Source organism: Aspergillus flavus, chromosome 2 (assembly GCF_009017415.1).
Source record: "Aspergillus flavus chromosome 2, complete sequence".
NCBI classification, from domain to species: Eukaryota; Fungi; Ascomycota; class Eurotiomycetes; order Eurotiales; family Aspergillaceae; genus Aspergillus; species Aspergillus flavus.
In genome coordinates this window covers 2,453,117-2,476,571 of record NC_092409.1, presented here as the reverse complement: position 1 = coordinate 2,476,571, position 23,455 = coordinate 2,453,117, and the positions used below count along the sequence as shown (strand labels likewise).

The 23,455-nt window shown below is 49.2% G+C and overlaps 6 protein-coding genes across 6 annotated transcripts; all 6 read left to right on the top strand.

Annotated features, from left to right (window-relative positions):
* The first annotated feature begins 270 nt into the window (after positions 1-270).
* Positions 271-3,318, top strand: F9C07_2277341 (6-phosphogluconate dehydrogenase, decarboxylating 1). Its single transcript, XM_071510239.1, has 5 exons — positions 271-868; positions 1,250-1,386; positions 1,447-1,898; positions 1,967-2,395; positions 2,460-3,318. Exons 1-5 carry the CDS (start codon positions 852-854, stop codon positions 2,898-2,900), a joined length of 1,476 nt encoding a protein of 491 aa, XP_071363728.1. The 5' UTR covers positions 271-851; the 3' UTR covers positions 2,901-3,318.
* A 476-nt stretch (positions 3,319-3,794) lies between these two features.
* On the top strand, positions 3,795-4,755 carry F9C07_3059 (anticodon-binding domain-containing protein; the record flags this gene model as incomplete). Its single annotated transcript, XM_041289586.1, has 3 exons — positions 3,795-3,925; positions 4,046-4,538; positions 4,603-4,755. The coding sequence occupies 3 exons, from the start codon at positions 3,795-3,797 to the stop codon at positions 4,753-4,755; spliced, it is 777 nt and encodes a 258-aa protein (XP_041142623.1).
* Positions 4,756-7,511: 2,756 nt separating this feature from the next.
* F9C07_2055307 (triose-phosphate transporter family-domain-containing protein) lies at positions 7,512-12,115 on the top strand (the record flags this gene model as incomplete). The annotated part of the gene is made up of 4 exons (XM_041289585.2): positions 7,512-7,661; positions 8,721-9,164; positions 9,248-10,286; positions 11,928-12,115. 4 exons carry the CDS (start codon positions 7,512-7,514, stop codon positions 12,113-12,115), a joined length of 1,821 nt encoding a protein of 606 aa, XP_041142622.2.
* A 1,705-nt stretch (positions 12,116-13,820) lies between these two features.
* Positions 13,821-17,658, top strand: F9C07_2225604 (protein kinase BUB1-like protein; the record flags this gene model as incomplete). Its single annotated transcript, XM_071509768.1, has 3 exons — positions 13,821-14,811; positions 14,862-15,344; positions 15,407-17,658. 3 exons carry the CDS (start codon positions 13,821-13,823, stop codon positions 17,656-17,658), a joined length of 3,726 nt encoding a protein of 1,241 aa, XP_071363727.1.
* Positions 17,659-18,459: 801 nt separating this feature from the next.
* On the top strand, positions 18,460-18,999 carry F9C07_3064 (uncharacterized protein; the record flags this gene model as incomplete). Its single annotated transcript, XM_041289573.2, has 1 exon — positions 18,460-18,999. The coding sequence occupies one exon, from the start codon at positions 18,460-18,462 to the stop codon at positions 18,997-18,999; it is 540 nt and encodes a 179-aa protein (XP_041142619.2).
* An 88-nt stretch (positions 19,000-19,087) lies between these two features.
* On the top strand, positions 19,088-22,609 carry F9C07_2198125 (ankyrin repeat protein; the record flags this gene model as incomplete). The annotated part of the gene is made up of 6 exons (XM_071509427.1): positions 19,088-19,916; positions 19,971-20,675; positions 20,732-20,948; positions 21,294-21,508; positions 22,146-22,149; positions 22,489-22,609. 6 exons carry the CDS (start codon positions 19,088-19,090, stop codon positions 22,607-22,609), a joined length of 2,091 nt encoding a protein of 696 aa, XP_071363726.1.
* Between the last annotated feature and the right edge of the window lie 846 nt (positions 22,610-23,455).

Here is a 23,455-nt window from a genome sequence, read left to right as displayed (position 1 = left end):
GATAATAATCCCATAAGCTTATTAAATTATCCCACGGCTAATGGGAGGAGTGTTTATCTACGGGGGTACACATTGATTGCCGACAGATGAAGCCCGAAAGAGACAAATTTCCGGAGGGGACAGTGGTGAAGTTGTTGGTGTAGAAGGGCCGGACATGAATTGATCCGAGCCCGAATCTGCTTCACCGAAGGTACCTGATTTTTTTCTTTTTTTTCCTTTTTTTTTTTTTTTTTTCTTGACCCTGGACCTTCGCTGCGGCGGTTTTTGTTGCTTTTCCTTTGCTGCAGCGCTTCTGCCCCTCCATGTGCCCCGCCATCGGTACAGCTGCAATGCTCCGTCATCTCCGAAGCAAGCTACTGTACCGTTAAAAAATAAAAATAAAAATAAAAATAAAAGTCATGTATGCGTCACTGACTATAGACAATATTTCTTTGAAGGTATCATACCGAGGGGATACAATTGACATAGAATAGGCATTGTAGACAAATTAAAATGATCGTTCCAAAGCCATTATTGTTCTGAAAATCAATCATTTGCATTCCGTGGGATTCCCATGTATACTAAGTACCAACTATTTCACCGGACCGGACGACTCTGCTCCTCATGGTCTTTTACTGCCCCGCCTTTCACCCTCTTCTGTCCCACCGAATGACGGAAGAGTTGCTCCGTAAGCCCTTTCGGGTCTGACATCTTCGAACTGCTTCTCCCTTTTCTTCCGTCTCTTCTCTCTCCTTTCTTCCCTTTCCTCTTCCTCTTACCTATATCTTCATCCTTCCGTCTACCTTCTTTGGGGCAGTCATATTGATACATACTACTTCCTTAATACTAAAAGTCCTCCCCACTCTCTCATAATGGCTGACCAGGCAGTGTAAGTACCCTTTGAGGTCATTATGACCGCCCCTCCGTGCTGCACTCCCGATATCGTCCTCCCTGTTAATGGTGGGCATCGCCCGCCTTCACAACAATCCTCACGCATTTGGCGTGGAAACTTGGGGTTGTGGACCATAGCCCAAGACGATGGATAGCTTTGCGACAATCCATTGGATGAGGTTCTGGTTCTCTCCCAATGTCATAGCCTGATATGGGATCGCATCCAGATTCATACATTTCCCTCCTGCTTTATCTGTTTGATGATTCTCCCTAGTTCTGCCTTGTTTTCGCCCATCCATTGACAGAAGAATTTACCCACTGACTTCAGCGCCCGCTTGGCCGGCATCAATGTCGGCGCACCGGCGCGCCCTCTTCCTAGTGCTGACTTCGGTTTGATCGGTTTGGCCGTCATGGGCCAGAACCTGATCATGAACGTCGCCGATCACGGTTTCACTGTTTGCGCTTACAACCGCACAACCTCCAAGGTTGACCGCTTCCTTGAAAATGAGGCCAAGGGTGAGATTCCAAACTGACTGATTGGTTGTGGAAGGATTAGCCAAGCTGACTACTATTCAGGCAAGTCCATTGTCGGTGCTCACTCCATTGAGGAGTTCTGCGCTAAGCTGAAGCGTCCCCGCCGTATCATGCTCCTGGTTATGGCTGGAAAGCCCGTCGACCAGTTCATTGAGTCTCTCCTGCCCCACCTTGAGAAGGGCGATATCATCATTGATGGTGGTAACTCCCACTTCCCCGACAGCAACCGCCGTACCAAGTACCTTGCCGAGAAGGGCATCCGCTTCGTCGGTAGCGGTGTCTCTGGTGGTGAGGAGGGTGCCCGTTACGGTCCCTCTCTCATGCCCGGTGGTAACGAGGAGGCCTGGCCTTTCATTAAGGATATCTTCCAGAGCATTGCCGCCAAGAGCGAAGGTGAGGCTTGCTGCGACTGGGTCGGTGATGAGGGTGCCGGCCACTACGTCAAGATGGTCCACAACGGTATCGAGTATGGTGACATGCAGCTGATCTGTGAGGTACGTCATTTTTTCAGCCCGAACTACTCTTCGTTTAACACGCAAAGTCTAACGTACACCGTCTTTAGGCCTATGATATTCTCAAGCGTGGTGTTGGCATGCCCGTCAACGAAATCGCCGAAGTCTTCGACAAGTGGAACAAGGGTGTCTTGGACTCCTTCTTGATCGAAATCACCCGCGATGTCCTCCGCTTCAACGATGACGACGGCACTCCCCTCGTTGAGAAGATCCTTGACAAGGCCGGCCAGAAGGGAACCGGCAAGTGGACCGCCATCAACGCTCTTGACCTTGGTATGCCTGTCACCCTGATCGGTGAGGCTGTCTTCTCTCGTTGCCTCAGTGCCCTTAAGGACGAGCGTGTCCGCGCTAGCAGCCTCCTCCCAGGCCCCACTCCTCAATTCACCGGTGACAAGCAGGCTTTCGTCGATGATCTGGAGCAGGCCCTTTATGCTTCTAAGATCATCTCCTATGCCCAGGGCTTCATGCTCATGCAGGAGGTAAGCCCACTTTATCCTGGCTCACATAACATTAGCTTTTTGCAGTTACTTATTTGAAATTTAGGCTGCCAAGGAGTACGGCTGGAAGCTTAACAAGCCTTCCATCGCCCTTATGTGGCGTGGTGGCTGCATCATCCGCTCTGTCTTCCTGAAGGACATCACCAACGCCTACCGCCAGAACCCCGACCTTGAGAACCTCCTCTTCGACAAGTTCTTCAACGAAGCCATCGCCAAGGCCCAGAACGGCTGGAGAAACGTTGTCAGCAAGGGTGCTCTCTGGGGTATCCCTACTCCCGCTTTCAGCACTGCTCTCAGCTTCTACGACGGATACCGCACTCGGGACCTCCCCGCCAACCTGCTGCAGGCTCAGCGTGACTACTTCGGTGCCCACACCTTCCGCGTCAAGCCCGAGCACGCCAACGAGACCTACCCTGAGGGCAAGGACATCCACGTCAACTGGACTGGACGTGGTGGTAATGTGTCCGCCTCTACCTACATTGCTTAAATTAAACGAGGATACGACACTGCGCTGGACGTGAAACTTTACCCTGGGCCCGGATGGTAATAGGATAAGGCAAAATTGTGAGGGCTAGTCAAGCTCTCGCAGCACATAGAATGATTACGATAAATTAAAACAGAGATCGGTTCTTCACCCTGTATTTAAATGTTTTAGTCCACTATTTACTGATGGAAACGTTGAATGAATATGTTTTGATGTTGTTCATGATGGATAGCGTAGTGGATAGCAGACCATGTTAGGTGATGAAGAAAAGTAAAAAGTATATTGACTTGTAAAAATCAAGAGATGACTTGTTAGCAGCTCTCTGGTCAGCTGTGTTCCGAACGCTGAGGACTGATGAGGGCAGCCCGTCGTCACGGTATTGTCTCCGCCCGAACTAAGCCGAATTGGGATTGATTGGTGGTGCACCTGAACGTCGACCTCACCCAACTTATCGCTAGTGGGTTAGCTGGCATCCTTTGACGCAACACTACCACACCTCTCTTTGACTACGCGCCAGCAGTCTGAGACAGTATCCTCGTCTGCTTGGCCATATCCTTGTCGACGGGCTTCTTTCTCTTTCTGTGTTGTTTCCGCCGCTCCTTTTATCACGTTCCCAGCTTCCGGCTACGTCCCACCTTGCTTAATTGGGGCACCAGCTCCTGTTGTTACTGCGAATCGACAGTAACTTATAACCCCGCGGCCGAGAAATTGGCGCCTTATACTACCGTGGAAATCGCCTGGTGTAGCTTATTGTCCCTGCTGGGCTGATTGTGCAAGGCGGACTTTCATTGGCCCCCAAGAATCAATTCAGCTGCACTCTTCCATCATTGGGGTCTGGCTCTCTTTTTCATCCCAAGTGACAAAGCTTGAAAATTGCTTGGTCTGAGAGGGTGGCTTATGGCAGAAAAAAAGCGTCACGGTGCCGGAGTTAGAGCGTCATCGCAAGGAGCTTCTGGTGCCACAGGTCAGGGAATGGCCGGAGCTATGGTTCCTTTGGAGGTCGCTTTGAGCGGCGCAATCGGCGCACGGTAAGCAGCTACTTGCTCTAAACTTCTGTCTTCTGTGGCGCCTTTCAGAGAACATGATACTCTTTGAACCGAACACCGCTTTGTACAAGACAGCTGCTAACTTTATTGTTATCGCAACAGCGTTCGCATCACTACCGCCCCGGTCTCCACGACAATCGAGGGAACTTTGTTTACAGCATGCCCAATCACAAACCTTGTTGCTATTAACACTGCCGCCGACACTAAGCAGACCGCAGGCGATTATCGTATCATCCCGATCTCGCGTATACAGTCCCTCCAACTTCTCTCACTGGCACCATCATCCAACAGCGCGGAAGGACCTTCTTTTGCTGATGCAGTGCCACCTGTCCATGCGCTCGATATTCGGGCTCTGAAGGCTCGGGAGGCCAATGCAGTTGGTAAACTGCAAGAGGGTGAGGCGAAGCGTGGCAAGGGAGTTACTCGCGAAGCCCAGGATATCTTCGATGCATTTAGCCGCACAATGCCCACAAGATGGGATGGACCAAGCATAATCGTGGCCGACGCAGTGTCAATCGCCGCGCCGTACCGTGTAGACGACTGTCAGCCCTTGGTGGCTGGTGACACAGCTGCTCTTGCTAGAGTGCGCAAGGTGGTATGTGACACTCTTTTACTCCTTTCGCTGAATTTCTTACGCAAGTAACGCTAATTACAAGTAGCTTGAAATGGAACGTAAGAAGATCGAGCTGCGTAACGCTAGTGCGACAATTGGTACAGCCAATGCTTTCTCGCGGTCGGCTTCCGCAAAAGCCTCTACCAACCCGAACCCGTCTCCAGGACCCGGAGCTGCTGGACCAAGGAAGGGTGGTTGAATATAACGTGTCCGATTAACTGCCAAACTGAAGGGACTCCTTTCCATATAAGTCGCACGGGATGAAACTACCCATGAGCGCCACGCCGGGAAAGGGGACTATCGCGGCAGAGGGAATGCTCACATAATCCCTCCATGTGAAGCATACTAGAGGTCATGCGGAGCTACTATTTGAAGGAACCATGAGGAAGGTACACGTGATATAAACGAAGCAGGGAATACTTTACTATCTAAGTGAGAGAATATGCGGGGTTTGCCGGTGCTGGGATACAAGGCTGCCTCCTGTATGCGTCCTGTATAACTGCAGCTCGGGAATGCGTTGCATCGGATGCGATGAAATGGTGTTGGATCGGAGCCTTAACATCTGTTTTGGCTTATCCATTAGATTTACCCTTAGAAACAGATCTTCATGAATGAGATGACCGACTTGCAATTTTGTTTTTTCAAACCTAGGATAACAGAAGGCATCACAGTCAATGCTGTTAGATTCAACCTGTACCAAAGGAAAACAGAAGAAAAAACTGTAGTAAAAAGCACACCCTCCCTGACGCAATCACCCAAACCCCTCCAAATAATTCCAACATTAAAACACTCCGTAAAAGTAATATAATTAACCCATCTCCATAACACTAAAACAAAAGTCCCCCCACGATCACCATGATCTTCACACGCACCCCTGCAGCTGTTCCTTCCCACTCACCCTATGAAGACACTAAAGCCCGCGCTAATGCATGCATGGAGCCTGAGTGCCGACAGCGTGTTACCCGTTTGTCTGTCCAGGGAAACCACTCTCAACATTAGATAGATGGGTTTCTGGCAAGTTGGACTAATATAGGTAGGTAGGACAGGAATGAGGGGAATTCAGGTAGAGTGCTATTCTGGGTATGTTGTTTTGGGAAGGATGGGTTATGGGGGGTTTAGAGGGCGTGTTTTTTTTACTAAGAGTACCTGGGTAACTAGCTTTGGGTTGAGGGTTGTTGTGGTTTGTAGTGGTTTTAGGCTGGTTCTTATCTGTGTATGAGGGGAAAGATTGAGGGGTTAGGTATGGTTCTTGGTTAAGGTATTGGACGTGTCGGGGTCCGTTTTTCATAGTAGGGTGTACTGTGTACTGGGACTTGTGATGTTGGTTCGTCTTTTATTCAAGGGTTTCCTTGATCAGGCTCGGGAGCTGGTTTCTATGGTTGGTGAGATGTATAGTCGCTGTTGGGGAGTTTCGCAGGTATAGGGGTTATGGAGGTTTACTTCTGGAGTTGAGCAGGTGGTTCAGTTTGGTGCTTGGTAGGGTATGTGGTAAGAAGTGACAGACATATCATGTTTCTATTGTTACTAGGAGCGTGGGTTAATGATTTTGTACATTTGACATGTGAGTTCAATTCAATAATTCCCCGGTGTTGACCATGAGACACACGTTGTACTTAACCTTCTTTGTGAGGTGTACTGTGGGCTTTCTTTAAGGGGTATATCTTATAAATGCCCGGACGATCTTGGGTAGACGACACTATGGCTCTTTGTAGCCCCGTCCTGCATTCATTTATACCGGATATTCCTTGGTATGTCCGGCTCATTGGTAATTGCTAGTTTTTGTCAAAATGAGCTGTTTGCAAATGTTATGTACTTACTCTGCCGCCGGGCTGAGCCCATGCAGTATAGTTGCCAGGATTATAGCCGAGAAGCAAGGCGGAAAGGAAGGCTATTGCCCATAGTCTACCTAACCTTGACAGCATGCTGCAGATTAGATGGAAGCGGCTGGCCACGAGTTTATTGACCTATCGATTCGGTTTTATTTGATTTCATCTGGTTTTCTATCTTTTTTGATTTGCACATCGGCTGCCGAGCGGTGCTCCAGGGCAAAAAGGGAGCATGGCCTGAAGCTTAACAAAACCATTGTCGTCAATTGACAGGTCGAATGAGGTAAGCACTGCTGCTTAAGCTTGCAAGCTGGAGAAGTGCGCCGAGTCCCTCGGGCGAGCGAACCGGGGAACGGCATAAAAGTCAAAAGATAGGTTAGTAAATGTAAACCAAGGTACATTCCTTGCTAACAAGGGGACACAGGTATGCATGTTTACCACGGCATCATCCCCCATTAAACTTGAGTTTCAAAGTGGTTTCAACCAGGGAATGAACCAGACAGAGGCTGAAGATGAATGTCAATTGATGAGGAATGTATAGAAGTGTTGCGATTGAAATCATCATCCTTCCTCACAGCGAATGCAAGGGCGACCATGCCAAACTATGACACCAGCGGGCAGGATACCTGGGACGCATGTATAATGACATGATTGATGGTTATCCTTGCTGGCGGCGTTCTGGGCGATACTTGTCGAGACGACCCGTGGTGATGGAATCACAACATCATCAACCATGGGACCCTCGGGTCAGATATGTCCAAAGCATGGGAGATCGTACCGATCATATGTCATTGTCTGGAACCCAGTGGGTGATTCCTTGTGGCGAATCACAGGCGTTGTCGATCGGGACGGGATCAAATGGACTAAGAAATTGAGCCGGTCCTTCGACGCCAAGAAGTCGGTGTGCAACGAAGATGGAGTTCAGGCCAAAAACTGATGCCTAATGGGAAATCGTGTGTTGGCGGAAGTATTGAAAGAACGGTCACTTGCAACAAACCACAGTAAATCCGGTGTATCTCATTCACCCACTCCAATAGTCGACCTTTCGTTGAACCTTCGGTCGCTGGCCCAACCAATGGCGGGATCGACAGTGCGAGGATATCTCTCTTAAGGCACCGACAGACAATAAATGGACGACCCCGGATCGTCCGGAAAGGGACCCAAAAAGAGCAAAATTAAATTAGGGGACCCAAATCTCTGCAACCCCCGCTCCAACAGACGAGGATTCCCGGAAGATGAGAGGTCCAAGAGCACGATGCCAAAGAAGACCCTGAAGGATGTGTGTGATCACTATCAAAATCAGTTCTAGTATGAAGTTTGTTGTATAGTTTACGAGTAGTTTGTTTGACCCCTCCTCTTTTTGTTTTTATTGTTATTTACTCTTATTTTTTTTTTTTTTTTTTACTTCTCCGAAGTATACTAAACGTACCCCTGTTTGAGTTGCTGTTTGGATGACTCTTGCTAAAGTGTTAGTGCAGTGGACTCAAATTCAAGACGGACGTTCTGGTTCGTATTCGCATTGATCAGTGGCGGTGGTGGAGAGTAAGATTAAGACCGGGAAGGAAAGAAAGTGGATTCAGCGATAAGTCAATAGGTCATCATAGTCTAATATTTTCATACCAACAATGCCGACAGGAATAATTTTTCATTAAAAATTCAGGAGAGCAGGTCTAGTTCGGGTCTAGTGTCACTGCTTTGCTCTCTTTCAAAAGCCAAAAACTAAACTGACTGCTGACCTGCAAATCGACCAAAACCACTGCAACTCCTTTCCTTTTTGTTTCCTCAAACCCCGAAATTTCCATGAAAAATTGACACTCCTTACAATACATACACATATACATATACATACATACATACATTTCCTTTTCCTTTTTTTTTTCCACCGAGTCTGAAAGGCCGTTGCGCTGCTGGGCGATTGCTGTCGCTGTTACTGCTGCTACCTATCTTATGCTTCTTCCTATCGGTCGCCCTTGCATGCTGCTCCACGGGCCTTTCTTGCTCCTTTGGTCCTGAATTCCTTTCCTTTCCTGTCCCTCCCTCCTTTCATTAGTTCCCTTTTCGCTCAGTTTCATCTCCTTTGACACCGATCCGGGCCAGCCCTGTTGATTTCCTCACCGATTCTCCTCGTTCCTTTCGGACTTTGTCTGCTCCCCTTCCGTGTCCATCCTCAGTTGCTGCGACAATTGAACGTTGGACCACGAGTGTATATTTCACGTTGATCTACCACTGATGGAGTCATTTACATTCTAACGAAAACTTTCTTTTTTCTCCCCCTCTAACCACTTTCCTTGTACTCTTTCACCCCCCCTGAAGACCCTCCCCTCTTCCAACAAGCTAGCATTCCAGGATGGGTCTATCTCCCTCGGGAAATCACCATCGCCGGCGGAGCTCAGTGCTCACGGCTACCGGGGGCCCTTCACAGGTAGGCCCGGCCGAGCAGAGGGACGATAACCCAAGAACCAATGCCGACCCTGTCAACTATAAACGGGAAGAACAGAAAGCCGCCGAGGACGCAGATGTGTCCGACCTCTCGTCGATCGCCGAGAGCTCCGAGGACGACCTCCAAGATGATGAAGAGACCGGTCTTACCGCAAAACAGAGACGCCAGCGACGGCGGCGAAGAAAGCAACGGAGACAGTTGGATGCTCGGATCGCCGGGGTCAAGGGTTCCCAGAGTGATGTGTTCTCGGTTGGATTGGCGGATCGAAACGTGATGAGGAGGCTGTTGGTCAACGCAGGGTTGATTCTGATGTGGTACTTCTTTTCGTTGGCGATATCAATCGTGAGTACCCTGGTGCCCCTAGGACATAAGATGATAGCATTCAAGGAACGTGACACAACTGACCATGGCAATGTGTGTTGCAGTACAATAAGTGGATGTTTTCCGAGGATGATGTCGTCTTTCCCTTTCCGCTATTTACCACCAGTCTACACATGCTTGTCCAGTTCTCACTATCATCCTTCATCTTATATATGATTCCTTCGCTGCGCCCGCGGGCGCCTTCGTCATCACCGTCCGGATCACCTATGAGGCAGCAAGATGGGTCCGAGAATAGTGTCGTATCCAAAGTATTCTATTTCACACGTCTCGTTCCTTGCGGTGCAGCAACTTCCCTTGACATTGGCCTGGGCAATATGTCGCTAAAATTCATCTCTCTCACGTTCCTTACCATGTGTAAATCATCTGCTCTCGCATTCGTCCTACTATTTGCTTTCCTCTTCCGCCTAGAAACCCCGTCAGCCAAGTTGATCGTCATCATTGCTACAATGACTATCGGTGTCGTCATGATGGTCGCAGGTGAGACTGCTTTCAACGTTGTTGGCTTCCTGCTCGTCATCGCATCCGCTTTCTTCTCGGGCTTCCGATGGGGCTTGACACAGATACTCTTGCTGCGGCATCCAGCTACGGCTAACCCTTTCTCTACCCTCTTTTTCCTTACTCCCGTCATGTTTATCTCCTTAATCACTATCGCGCTGGCCGTGGAAGGCCCATCTCAGATTGTTACGGGATTCGTCGCTCTCAGCGACGTCCATGGTGGCATGTTTGCGACCTTTCTCCTCATATTCCCGGGTATCTTGGCGTTTTGTATGATCTCTTCCGAGTTTGCACTTCTCAAGCGTTCATCTGTCGTCACATTGAGCATCTGTGGTATCTTCAAAGAAGTGGTCACGATAAGCGCGGCAGGTGTGGTGTTCCATGACCAGCTCACACTCATAAATATTGTGGGTCTGGTAATTACCATCAGCAGCATTGGTTCCTACAATTATATGAAGATCTCCAAGATGCGTGCTGAAGCTCGGAAGGGCACGTGGGAGCCCGAGCCAGATTCGGACTCGGAGACAGAAGACTCCGATCCCTCCCGAGGTCGCGAAGGATATCACCGCGTTGCGAATCCGGAAACAAGTATGCTACGCGCTTCGTCGGATACACGTGACGGTCAAAATGTCAACATTACGCCTGCCGATGATTCGATTCTTGGTCGGCGGTCATTCCGGGTTCGAGCCAGCGGTGCCAGCAGCAGCACGCATGGGCTTACCATTTCTACCGCTAACTTAAGTGACCATGATAAAGTGTACTCGCCGCGAGTCTCTGCCCCATCTCCTTTGAAGTCAGCGCCACCGGTCGTGGTATCTGCCGAATCTGAGCTACATAGAGCAGGACGAAACCTTGGTACGGGAAGTCAGCTTCAATCGTCGCCCGAAAGAGCGTCCTCTCGAGAAAGGCGTTAGGCTGGGTTATTACCTCGCTTTAACCGTTCTTCTATATTCTATCGTGCTGGACGCCACTGGAATGGCTCGTCCCGCACTTGCGCTTTCCCCCTTCCGTGTCCTAGGGTCACCTGGCTGTTTTCGGGCTCATTCCGATCAAATCAGAATGAACAGGTGGAGGGAACTATTTAGACACTTGGATTTCGAATTCCCAAGTATGATATTGAGGCATAGTGCACTCATATCTTCTTTTATATCAGTTGAACACTTCAAGGAAACTTGGCTTGAAGTGCCCAAGGAGTCTCGCATATATTGGCAGAGTCACTCATATAGACAGCGATTTGTGTGATACCATGTTTACTGTATCTTCCATTGAAACAGCAGGTGTATCTACGTTTTCCAGCATTTGGGCCCTATTTTTGTGGCTTCGAGTTCTACATACACAATACCCACTTCAATTACAATTCAGGAACCAAATTATCCTGAACGACACGCACTTCATTAGTGGTTCTGCAGCCTGCTGCTTTTGTAGTTGGTATTTTTGCATCAATTTGATCCAGTAGCGTATGAAGTTATATCACACGCCATTACGGAGTACACATTAGTGTAATCAGGCAGAGTATAAATACATTGTAGATAAGTCATTTGTGCTTTCAGGCTGTGACGATCATAGCTAGTTGCACGCCGTTACTCGGTGTGACTTTGACATCCCTCATCTTCACTATCATCATTTGAAACCTTTTTGTTTGTTTTGCCCTTTTTCCCTGCTCCGTTCATCATTTCCATCAAGGTTTTCTGGCTTTTCTTCCCCGGACTCTTGGTTTTCTTTTTCTCTTCGGCCTCTAACTTTCTCTCGTATTGATCCTGCTGTTTCTCTCGCATTTCGCGTCCTTCTTCAGCTAATTGAGCTTCAAGGGCACGGAATTCTGGACTTTCGGGGTCCATCCCAATTAGGGATTCGAGGAGTTCAATCTCCCGGGCCCAAACGGAGGGATCAGCGACAGTAGGCTCCTTTGCACTAGCCGGTCTTTTCGGCTGTTTCTTCTTCTTATTTTTCGGAGTGTCGGCCGCGCTATCGCTGTCTTCTTCGCCACCTTTCTGCGCGGAACCCTTGGATATCGCGGATAATGGTCGATCGATGGGCGTCTCAAGAACCATAGGCAGACCCTCAAAGCGGGGTTCGTTCATGACATTGTGGAAAGCTCTAAGGCCCAAGAATCCTGTCCCAATGTTTGCATGAAGATCACGTTTGCTACCCCTCGGTGCTTTGGAGTCGTTTAAGTGAAGAGCACGGAGATGCTGCAGACCTATCACGTCTTCAAACTCCTTCATAAAGGCTTTGAATCCTTCTGGCGAAGCGAGATCATATCCTGCCGCGAAGCTGTGACAGGTATCAATGCAGATTCCGATGCGGGGATGATACTCTTGTGGGATCATGGCGAGGAGATCGCGGAATTCAGTAAGCTTGCCGCCGATTGTAGTTCCGTGGCCGCACATCGTCTCAAGAACAGGCGTGACTGTTGACGTAGCGGCAAGGGCATTTGTTAGTGCTTTAGCCAGTCGTGATAAGGCATCGGAGAAATTGCTTTGATTTGCACTTCCTGGGCTTTTTGCTCGGTTAGCTTCAGTGTGATGGGAATGTGATTAAGGTCGGTTGGTACTTACTGGAAGTTGTATAGGTTGATGCCGAGTGCTTCACAGCGACGAAGGTCATCCAGGAAAGAATCGTAGGCTTGCTTTGCCTTGGCTTTATCTTCTTGGGCCAGGTTGACGAGATATGAGCCGTGAGGAAGGATATGCTTTGCAGCGTCGTATTTGTTTTCTATGCATAGACGGCGGAAATTATCTCTGTGGTCGTCTTGCAGAGGTGGGTTGTCCCATTTCCTTTGCGACTTCAGGAACAAGGCAAATGCGTTGCCGCCAATGTGCATACTGTTGTTGATGGCGTTGAAGACGCCTTTTGCTGCACTGACATGGGCGCCTACGCACATGCGCAGCCCTTGTGTCCTGGCTCTCAAGGGTACCATTTCTGATTCCTTTTCCTTCTTCGTTTTTCTTTTCTTCAAAACTGTTCCTGTCACTGTCGTCTTATCATCTGCAGTTTCATGCTTCGTCGCACTTTCTTGGTCAAGCTCTGTCTTGACGGTGACCTTTACTTCCTCCTTGACCTCTTCTTTCACGGAGAGAACTACACCGTTTTCGTTGCTTTCTGGCGCACCCGTCTGAGACTGTCCACTCTGCGACTTTCGTCCTCTGGGAGCAACCTTTTCTTTAGTCGGTGCAGAAGTAATTCCTAGAGCTTCTGTTGATTTGACACGTTTCGATCTCCTTAATGGGGATTTCGGCTCGTGGTTGTCCTCAATCTTTCGTTTGGTAGCTCCAGGGCTTTGAGGCGAGCGCGGTGGCGATTGAGAGACAGCACTGGTCGCCGCTTTACGGGATCCACGGGGAGGCATAGCAGCGTTGTTTGGGCAAGTGCTATAATACAAGTAGCCTTTGATTCCCCTGGCGTCAAGAAGCTGATGAATATGTCGACCTTCCTGATAGAGGTGTCAATGGAAGAGAGATTATTCTGCCGGTTTTAATGACGCGGTTTGCGCGTAGCGTGACGGGAGACCGCCACAAGCCGCACTGATAAGTAATGGCCTTAATCGGTCGCTACACTAGGACCTGTTGAATGCACTAAAGTAGTGTCCATGATCTTGGTTTGGATATCAGAGATGTACAAAGTGTCTAAATTGTGATATTGATTTTCTTGATTGTACAAAGGCCATTGGGAGTCAGGTACCTGTGGTTTGTGATAGTTACAATGCTTACCAAGCTACGTATCAAGGTACAACACAGGTTTAATTGATGAAGCGGCGTACGAATGAGAATTAGAACATCAAGCTTTTATTTAAATATCACCGAATGCCCCAAGTATCCACAAGGTCGAGACTGTCTTATGGAAGGTTCCTAGAGCCAATATTGCCTCATATGGCATAACTCCCACGTGACTCGTTACCAGGACAACAGAGGAATCTGTTTATCGATAAACTCGACAAAAAGAATCTCCGTTCCTTCTCGATCCCCTCCGCCAATTCCAGACGACAATCACCATCCACGACCCTCCGACAAATCTTCGACAGCGACCTTTTCCTAGTGATTTTCGGACTTTATTAATTGATTTCCAGATTAAGTACTCTGTAATTCGCGTTTGGACGCTATATAATCAGCACATCTTGCCGCCATGGCGGCCCAAGAAGAAGTCGTTGACTTCGATATCATCGAAAACCAGAAAGAGAACATCCAGTCCTTACCTGGTGGCCGCTCAGCAAGGGAATTAGCCCGTATATTTTCACCAAGAGGTACAGAAGACAAGCTATATTCACCATCACCAAACGACACGAGGACCGTCAACGATGCCATCAGACAAGATTACGAAGCAGAATTGCAGGCAATAGGAGAATCAGACGACCCACTTGACATCTACGATCGTTATGTGAAATGGACATTGGATGCATACCCTTCCTCACAGGCAACTCCTGAATCGGGTCTCCTCCCATTACTGGAACGGGCAGTGAAGTCCTTCCTCACGTCTCCCCACTATAAGAACGATCCTCGCTACCTTCGGTTATGGGTCCATTACATCCGACTTTTCTCCGACTCACCAAGAGAAACTTTTGCATTCCTAGCACGGCATCAGATCGGAGAAGGACTCGCGCTATTCTATGAGGAATTCGCTTCCTGGCTCGAAGGCGCGGGACGATGGACGCAGGCGGACGAAGTGTATAGGCTTGGTGTCGACCGCGAGGCCCGGCCTGTTGAGCGACTAGTTCGGAAGTATCGTGAATTCCAACAACGCTATGAACAACGAACACAAGATAATGGACCGTCATCCCCTGCACTGCCCGCAGTCCGACCGGCACTGGCTGCCAAGGTGGACCCCTTTGCTTCGGCAGCAGCCCCATCACCGGATCCACAGGCACAACGAGCAGCCCCAGCTGCTGCTGCACCGAAGACCAAGTCCGGTAAACCGAAGATGGCCATTTTCTCTGACGCTGACTCGGCAAGCCAGCCTGCTGTCTCTGGACAGACTAAGGGATGGGATAGTATTGGGTCAATGAGCGACCGCCGGAAGGAGAACAAGGTGGAAGCGAAACCATGGGCGGGAGAGACTCTTAAGGCAGGAAAGAAGCCTGCTCCGAAGGAGAAGATGACCATTTTCAGGGATGAGGTGAGTAACGATTTTCTACCTTTTGCTTTGATTTCCATATATTTACGATCACAGGACTAATTGGTGGCATGAACCCGGTTTGGTTTACGATTATGTGTATGCAGTCAAATCAAAATTCACATTTGAAAGAATCAATGCAATCCAAGCACGTTCCAGAGCATCGCGTAAGGGAAGCGGTAAACCCGCGTACGGGAAGACGAGAGCGTGTTTTCGTCAATCTTGATGCAGTATACCCTGATTATACAAACCCCAATGTTGAAGTCAGCTTTGAGGAGCTGCGAGCCATGCGCCGTGGTTGGATGGACAAAAAATGGCGACCACAAAAAGAGCCTCTGAGGCAGATATCTGGCAATGAAAACTCGGCTGCAATTGATCCAGCCAGAGCACTACCTGATGAGTTTAATGAGAAGTTGACTATGAAGGACGCAGATATTTCGGCGCAGCAGCAAGCTCCGGAATCAGATGCCCATCATGAAGCAAAAGCTGGTAAAGCTCGGAAATTGAAGCTTCGTGAAGTTAAACAGGAGACGCAGACGGGTAAGACTGCTTTGAATAAACTCGATTCCTGCATTTCGTGGTAATACTAATCGTTTGCACAGTCAAAATGAAGTTCGACTCCCCGACTGGAGGCAAGATTCGTCGCAAGAGCACAGCCGAGCCAACAATGACGATTCATACTCGCGCCGCAACGGACGAGATCTATAGTATCTTCAACCAGCCACTCAAGGCGGAAACAGAGGCAGCCGAAAGTAGCGACTTCGATGATGATGACTACACAAGCGCTGGGGAGAGCACCGTAACTGGACACATATCGGCTGCTTCGAGCGATTTTGGTGATGATGAGAATACATTTCACAAGCCCTTTGATGAAACTGTTGGGGATGGATTTGACGATAACACACGAGCTGAAAGTGTTGTGGACGGTGAATGGACACAATTCTCTGCAGTCGACGATACGGCCGGCCTTCGCTCATTGGGCGTCGAGTCGGTGTCGCAACACCACACAGATGAGAGGGACAGCATCGACGGCGATGATTTTGAAGACAACCAAAACCGACAAAGATTTATCCCAGAAATGCCTGACGATTACAACCCACCATGCGGCCCATACCGAGACCCAGCGATAGTTGCCCAGAATCGCTTGCCCTTCATGACACCTATCGTAGAACAAACTGAGTATTCCCTTGCATCCCTGACAGCAGCCAGGAACCACCTGTACAATGCGAAGACTCCGTCCAAGCCTCAGATGGCAGATCTTCTGTCAACGCCACTGATCGATGGAACACCTCGCCAAGGAGATACTACGATTGGCTTGCCCGAAGATGTTGCGCTGAGTCCGACTGCAAAGAAGGCATTGTCTAGTGTCAAATCAGCCTCCCCTTTCGGCCGTAAATATCGACAGGGACCAATCATTCATGATGCACAATGCAATCCTACTGACAAAACAATCCGGAACACCATTCTCTCAGCCTTGGACCCACCACTTGCGACATACGCTGGATATCACGGTCATACGGAGACAGATGCCCATTATGCTTCTGACATTCAGAAGTTCATGAAGGCTCAGCCAAAGCGTTCCCGAAGCGGTGACGAAGCGTCATTTGAATTGCCCATCCTTGAGCTTCCTGGTGCAGAAAGAAGCTATATCATCCGGCGGGAGCTTGGAGCCGGTGCATTTGCCCCAGTATACCTAGCGGAGAGTATCGATAGCTTGCCCGCCGATTCTGACGATGAATCTGAAGATAGCAACAGTGGAGGCTCGCAGCTTACCTACAGTAACAGATCAACACGGCGCAAGCCTCGCTATAGCTTTGAGGCTATCAAGATGGAAGTCGGTCCTCCAAGCCCATGGGAATTTTACATGATCCGGACTGCACATGACCGCCTGAACCAACGACCAGGTTTGTCGCGCGCGGTGGACAGTATAATCGATGCTCACGAGCTGCATGTGTACAAAAGGGAAAGCATTCTTGTCGAGGATTATCGCAGCCAAGGAACCTTGCTGGATCTTGTCAACCTTGTCCGAAATGAGCAAGTCATAGGTGGCGGCCACGGCGAAGGAGGCCTAGATGAGGTCCTTGCTATGTTCTTTACCGTGGAGTTATTCCGTACTGTGGAAGCACTTCACTCATGTGGTATACTCCATGGCGACATCAAAGCCGATAATTGCCTTGTGCGCCTCGAGGAGAAAGCAGAACCTCCGTCACTCATCGATCTTGGAGATGAGAACGCTTACGACCCACGCGAAGTGCATTACTCCCCTCGGGGGTCATACGGCTGGCGCAACAAAGGCCTTTCACTTATCGATTTTGGTCGTGGCATAGACATGCACGCTTTCCAGCCATCCGTTCAATTTGTTGCCGACTGGGAGGCCAAAAAACATGAATGTAACGAGATTCAGGAGATGCGGCCATGGACTCACCAAATCGACCTCTACGGACTTGCAGGCACTGTCCACGTCATGCTCTTCGGAAAGTACATCGAGTCATCCCCTGTTCGCCAAAGTGAAGGTGCACCTCCCAATGGGCCTCGAACGTACCGAATCCGAGAATCTTTAAAACGGTACTGGGAGCGGGAGATCTGGAACGATGTCTTTGATCTTCTCCTCAACCCTAGTTCAGAGCGATGGGTTCAGATGGAGCTGGAAGGAAACAACAACCCCGCTGCAATGCTGTTCGATGAGAACACACCCACCTCGCCCATCCTCCCCGTTGTCAACTCCATGAGATACGTCCGAGAAAAAATGGAAGCATGGCTACTCGCCAACGCGGAGAAGAAAGGCCTGGGTCTCCAGCTCCGAAAGCTTGAGGCTATCTTTAACGAGAGAAAGAAAAAGCTAGAAAGATCATGATCTGCCTCCGCTTGGCTTGTCTGTCTCTCGCGCTTTGTATCTACAACCTGACGATTGCTTCATGATCCTCTATACCCCCTTGTTTTCACTCCAGCGTTGGCGTTTTGGTCGATGTTCTTTTCTTGCCTTGTACTTAACCCTCTTTCTAGTCATGGCTGCATACCTTTTTAATATTCATTATAGCATTTATGTTGCAGATTGACACTTACGATTAATCGGTATTCAAACTTACTTGATTAGTCAGTCCCTCGCCTTGCTACCATTGCATAAAGTCACTTGTAGCCAACTAGTCTATACTTCGTAGGACTATATATTTCCTTTCCCTTTTCTTTTCTACAGATTATAGGCTTAAAGGTTAGAATGTACTTAGAGGATTAGGTTGATGACACGGATAATATCCTAACCTCCCCGATATAGCTACTCAGGAATATACCGACTGGCATTAGTCACGAGTGAGTGGATGGAAGGAACGTTCTAGCGCGGGGGTATACAATCGTCTATCATCCTGCCAGAAGGATGCCCCTCACCCCTTCATAGTATGCCGAGAAGACAGGAACAGCACCATCATAATGATTGGAAAGTGCAGTTGGAAATGTATCCACGTAACAAAGTAAGAACTTCTAGATTGCGCCCCGGTAGATCACTTCTTTTTTAGACGGTGTTTAATTGCTGACGTGGAATCCACTAACTCAGCCTTGTGTGGTTTCTCGGCTTCCAGGGCTTCTTCACCGTCAGTCCAATTTGAATAGTGAACCTTCAGAGTCAGTCACCCTGCCTTGTGAAAGCCACAGATAGATCTCCATGCCTGCGACCGGGAATATCTACTCGTGGATGATATCGCACAGGAACATAGAACTAGAAGAAGACGAGCACGGTGACACGAAATGGCTGCTGGTTGTTGATGATACTGAACGCAGCGCCTTGGACCTCGCCAGAGATTCTAATACTACGCAACGGCAACTGCAGGAGGCGGTCCAGCTAGAATTCAAGACGTTATGGGATCAATTTAATCTGTACCACACCTGGTCACTCACAGAGGCGGCCAAGCAGGGCGATTTGTTCGCAGTACAGCGCCTGGTGGAGGCTGGTGCCGAGATTCATATGCAGAGTGATCGCTCAGAGAACAGCTACTCCGCAGTCCGAATAGCGGCTCGTAAAGGACACAACCTCGTGGTCCACTATCTACTGGACGCGGAAAAGGATAGGCTCTCCCGCCATATATATACCCCGGAACGACTAGAGCGGGCAGTACGAGATGGAATCCATGAAGAGGTAGCGCGAATGATTCCAGAGCGGGATTTCATCTCGCGATCGTTGAGCGCCAAGAACGAGGCCTTGTGAGGCAGCTGGGTGTGGGAACTTGAAGCTTCTTCAGTTGTTATCGGCAAGTGGGGGTCAAGTCAATGCCAGACCAAATTACCGCCCATATATGACCGCCCTAGAGTCTGCAGCCCAGGGAGGTCATTTGCCGTGTGTGCGATATCTCCTGGGACACGGTGCTACTGTGACTCCCCAAAACTCTCATTCTTCGGCACTAAAGCGAGCCTCGGCCGGGGGCTTTCCCGACGTAGTGGATACCCTTTTGCAAGCAGGGGCAGGGCCAAATGATGACAATGCCCTCCATGCAGCAGCATTTGGGGGTCATCTGGAAATTTTCAATCGACTGGTGGATGCCGGCGCCGACATCGATGCAAGTCACGAGTACGAGAACAGCTTCCGAGCAGGACATCTCACAGCTCTACAGGAAGCAGCACGCGGAGGGCATCTGAGTGTGGTTGACACACTTATACGGAAAGGTGCCGATGTGAATGCGCTACCTCGAGGCATGACCGCACTGCAAGCAGCGGTCGCCAGTAATTCCCCAGAAGTGGTGAGGTATCTGATTGCCGTGGGTGCCAATATCAATGCTCCCGCTGAAAAATGGGGTCGCACTGCTCTCCAGAAAGCAGCCGAGATAGGTAGCATAGAGATGGTGAACATGCTTCTTGATGCAGGGGCAGTAATGGAAAGGTCGGCACACCAGAATGGGCGAGACGCACCCGCACTGGAGTTAGCGATCAAAGGTGGACATCTTAGCGTGGCGGAGACCCTTCTTCGGAAGATGGATAGAGCGGGAGAACAAGAGCAGAAGTATCTCTGTGACCCCTTAACCCTGGCGTTGCATGCAGCCGCCTTCGAGGGCTACGAACACATTGTTCGCCGTTTATTGGAAGCTGGAGCACCGATATTGGATCTAGACAACTCAGACCTGGTCCCTCGTACTGCGTTCAAATGACACACTGGGATTATTAAAATACTTCTTGATGCTGGAGCGGAGATGGATTCCTCCCGACATTCTCCATACTCCGGAACCGCTTTGCAAAGAGCCGTGGCTGGTGGCCACGTGGAAGCCGCCCGCTTGCTTCTTGAGTATGGGGCCGACGTAAACGCTGCCCCAGCGAGAGTCAAATCGCCTTTGCATCTCGCGTGTCGAAATGGAGATGTAATCATGGCACGTATGCTATTGGATGCGCGAGCGAACTTTCGCGCGGTGTCCTACTCTGGGAAAACAGTGCGCAGATCGGCCGAGAAAGGTGGCAGCGTCGAAATACTGCAATTGCTCAACATGAGGGAGGCTCTAGAGCCTTCCGACGGGAACAAAACAGAGATACTTGACGTGTCCACTATAGCCAAAAGGGGACTATGTTCAACCTGTTCAGGATTACCCCTAGAGGTATTCACTAGTCCAAGGTGGTTACGACGCTATCATTCCAATGCCTTCTGTTTCCACCCATCGCTGGTATCCCTCGAAAAAAGTGCTCGAGGTGGGTGCCCTTTTTGCCTCTTTTTCTGGAAACGGTTGGGCATCAACATAATATCGATTCCTCAACCCAGCAAAGTCCGTTTATTCTACGGCAGGAGGTCCACCGACGACGTGGCCAAGATGTTAAGTCAGATAGACGAACCATATCCCAAAGATATTGAAAGACCGCGAAGTGAACGCGCAGACTTCCAAGCCTGTGTAGAACCTTTTGACGGTAAACATCAACTTTGGTTCCTACATCATGCTCTAATGTTGACTGATGACGCGCAGGAAAGGTCAAAGCACTCCCAGGCAATACCCAGTCTGCCGAGACGTACCAGCAAATTGTGACCTGGCTCCAACAATGCATCAAGGACCATCACGCATGTACCGTAGGCTCCAATGGTCGTTTCTTGCCTACCAGGCTGATTGACCTGACGGACTGGGGGCGCGGGAAAGTCGTGAAACTCGTTGAAAGCAATAGCATTCATCGCGACCAATCCATCCCGTATATAGCCTTAAGCCATCGGTGGGATGGGCAAATCACCGCTGCGGCGTCTACAACATCGGATAACTTTATCCCACGGCTTAAGGAATTGACTCTTGATACGTTGCCGCGCAACTTTGTGCATGCGATGGAAGTGACACATCAGCTCAAGATCAACTATCTTTGGGTTGATTCGCTCTGCATTCTCCAGGATTCAAAAGAGGACTGGAATCGAGAAGCAGCCCTGATGAGCGATGTGTATCAAAATTCCTACTGTACAATCTCGGCCCAAGCGGGCCAAACCAGCTTAGAGGGGCTTTTCCGTTCGGGGGACATACAGAATGACTCGGTCGAATTTCGTTGTAGCTCGCAGGACGGCCAGTCGTCCAAGATGGTTCGTGCAGTGAAAACCCAACCATCATGGGTCGGTCTGCTCGGGCAAGGTCCGTTACAAAGTCGCGGCTGGTGCCTGCAGGAGCGGGAACTGTCGCCACGAGTATTACACTACACTCCGTCGCAAGTTCTCTGGGAGTGTCGCGCATTCAAAGCATCGGAAGGCTGGCCTGAGAGGGATATCTCCAGTGAGCTTTCCGAGGGCTACTCCGGATATAACCTCTGAATACTCGACCGCATCCAGGCACTGGATGCTCATGAGGTCTACACCTCGTGGTTAAACACCGTCCGGGATTACGCGTCTCGCAGTCTGACAAAATACGAGGACACGTTCCCCGCCCTCAGTGGCCTCGCTCGCATCGTGCATGGATATATCCACTGCGACTATGTGGCGGGCATGTGGGCCGCTGACTTGCGAAGGAGCATCGCATGGGAGCCCGGCGAAGACCCGAATGCCGACTCCTCAGCCTCCCGACATGCCACGTACGTTGCTCCCAGTTGGTCCTGGGCGTCGGTGATAGGGACGATCAATTTTGAAGAGGCCAAGACGCTATCTCGGGATATATCCGACGAGACTGCTGCCGTTATTGACGGCTGGAGGATCACGCATTTGACTCAAGACCCCTTTGGCCAGATCGCAACGGCAGAATTGCATATAACTGCCCCAGTACTGACAGCGGTTCTTGATTACCACTCAGCTTCCTCGGATTATTACCTTCGCGGACCCCACGACACTGGAGGTAAGTAGTACGGGCGAATGATCTTTGACGTCAAGGCCGAGAGCGAATCACTGCAAGTGGTGTGGTGTATCCCTCTTTTCACCAGTGATGTTAGGGGCGGTATTGGTCTGGCCCTAGTCCCCGTCCAGGGGCAGGAACACACATACCGACGGGTAGGACATATCTGGGAGCTGGGAATGTCTCATTTTCAGGCACTGGAGAGACAGAGTATCGTCCTCATTTAATCGGGATCATTGGATTGAAGATCAAGAGCTGATTTTCATGTTGATAGACTTCAAAATGATCATTGATTTGTGAATCTAGTGATAGACCAGTAGCCACTTTAAATCTTGTAGGGAGGGAAATACTGGGTCTAACCAAAACAGAAGAGCGGACATCGGCACGTGGAAGCATCACGATGGCGGCTTTCCACTCCTTTAGTTTCTCAGTAATACACTATCACACTTTCAGGGCTGTATTGAAAGGACCTCTCAAAAAGCCATTTTAATCCTCGTAATTTGTTGGAACATGGGCTTTCTACCTCGTCGGGCGGGAATTACAATTTGCTAGTGAGATCTCAGGAAACCACTAACCCTAACTCACCTGGGTCACTGACTCAACTTCTCTTTAGTACAAGATACGAGATATGAGAAACATTACAAAACATCTACCAAGTTACAATAATTTAGAAAAAGCAACAATGCCAAGGGAAAGAAGACTGTAAAAGAATGATCTCATTTCAAATATCAAACGCTCAGGTACTTCAAGACATCGGCTCATCCCTCATGTCATCATATCAAAACGTCTGGTTCGGTTCGGTTCATCTAAAGAATGCAAGATGCAAGAGAGTTGAATGAAAATGGAAATGAAACTGAAACTGAAATTGGAGCAAGAGGAGAGGCTAAAGGTGAATGCAAGGTAATGCGATTCTTTCAAAGATGGGCGAGAGAAAAGTAATCAAGAGATTGGCTTCGTTTAAATTGATTTCAGATTTTCTCGGGATATATGAGTAAGTAATATAGGTTGGTCGGTCTGAGTTGAATGGTTGAAATGCAATCAATGATGGAAGATGAATGAGAATGTAAAGAAAAGAAAAATGAAAAAAAAGAAAAGAGAAAAAAGAAAAGAAATTTCAACTGAAAAACAGTTTAGTGTAAATCAATCAGACTGGGACTGAACTGAACGCTGCACAAGGCCGTAAAAACGCTTTCGTCACTCAGCAGCATCATGGTCGTTTCGTCTATGTCGTTTCAATCAATATCGGCGTCTCTCCATTCCAATCATCACGCATGCTGAGAAAAGATGCAACACTGCTCATCATAAGACAAAACAAACGGCGTGATGACTTTAGCAAATGTTGGTGGAGGGGTTTCCAATGGGATATAGAGGAAATGGGAAAGATGATGACGGTTCAAA

What these genes read in the sequence shown, in the direction of transcription:
- F9C07_2277341 (XM_071510239.1), top strand. An exon ending in CCTTGAAAATGAGGCCAAGG is followed by an intron (nt 1,387 to 1,446) that starts GTGAGATTCCAA and finishes ACTACTATTCAG; the next exon opens with GCAAGTCCATTGTCGGTGCT. An exon ending in GCTTCATGCTCATGCAGGAG is followed by an intron (nt 2,396 to 2,459) that starts GTAAGCCCACTT and finishes TTTGAAATTTAG; the next exon opens with GCTGCCAAGGAGTACGGCTG.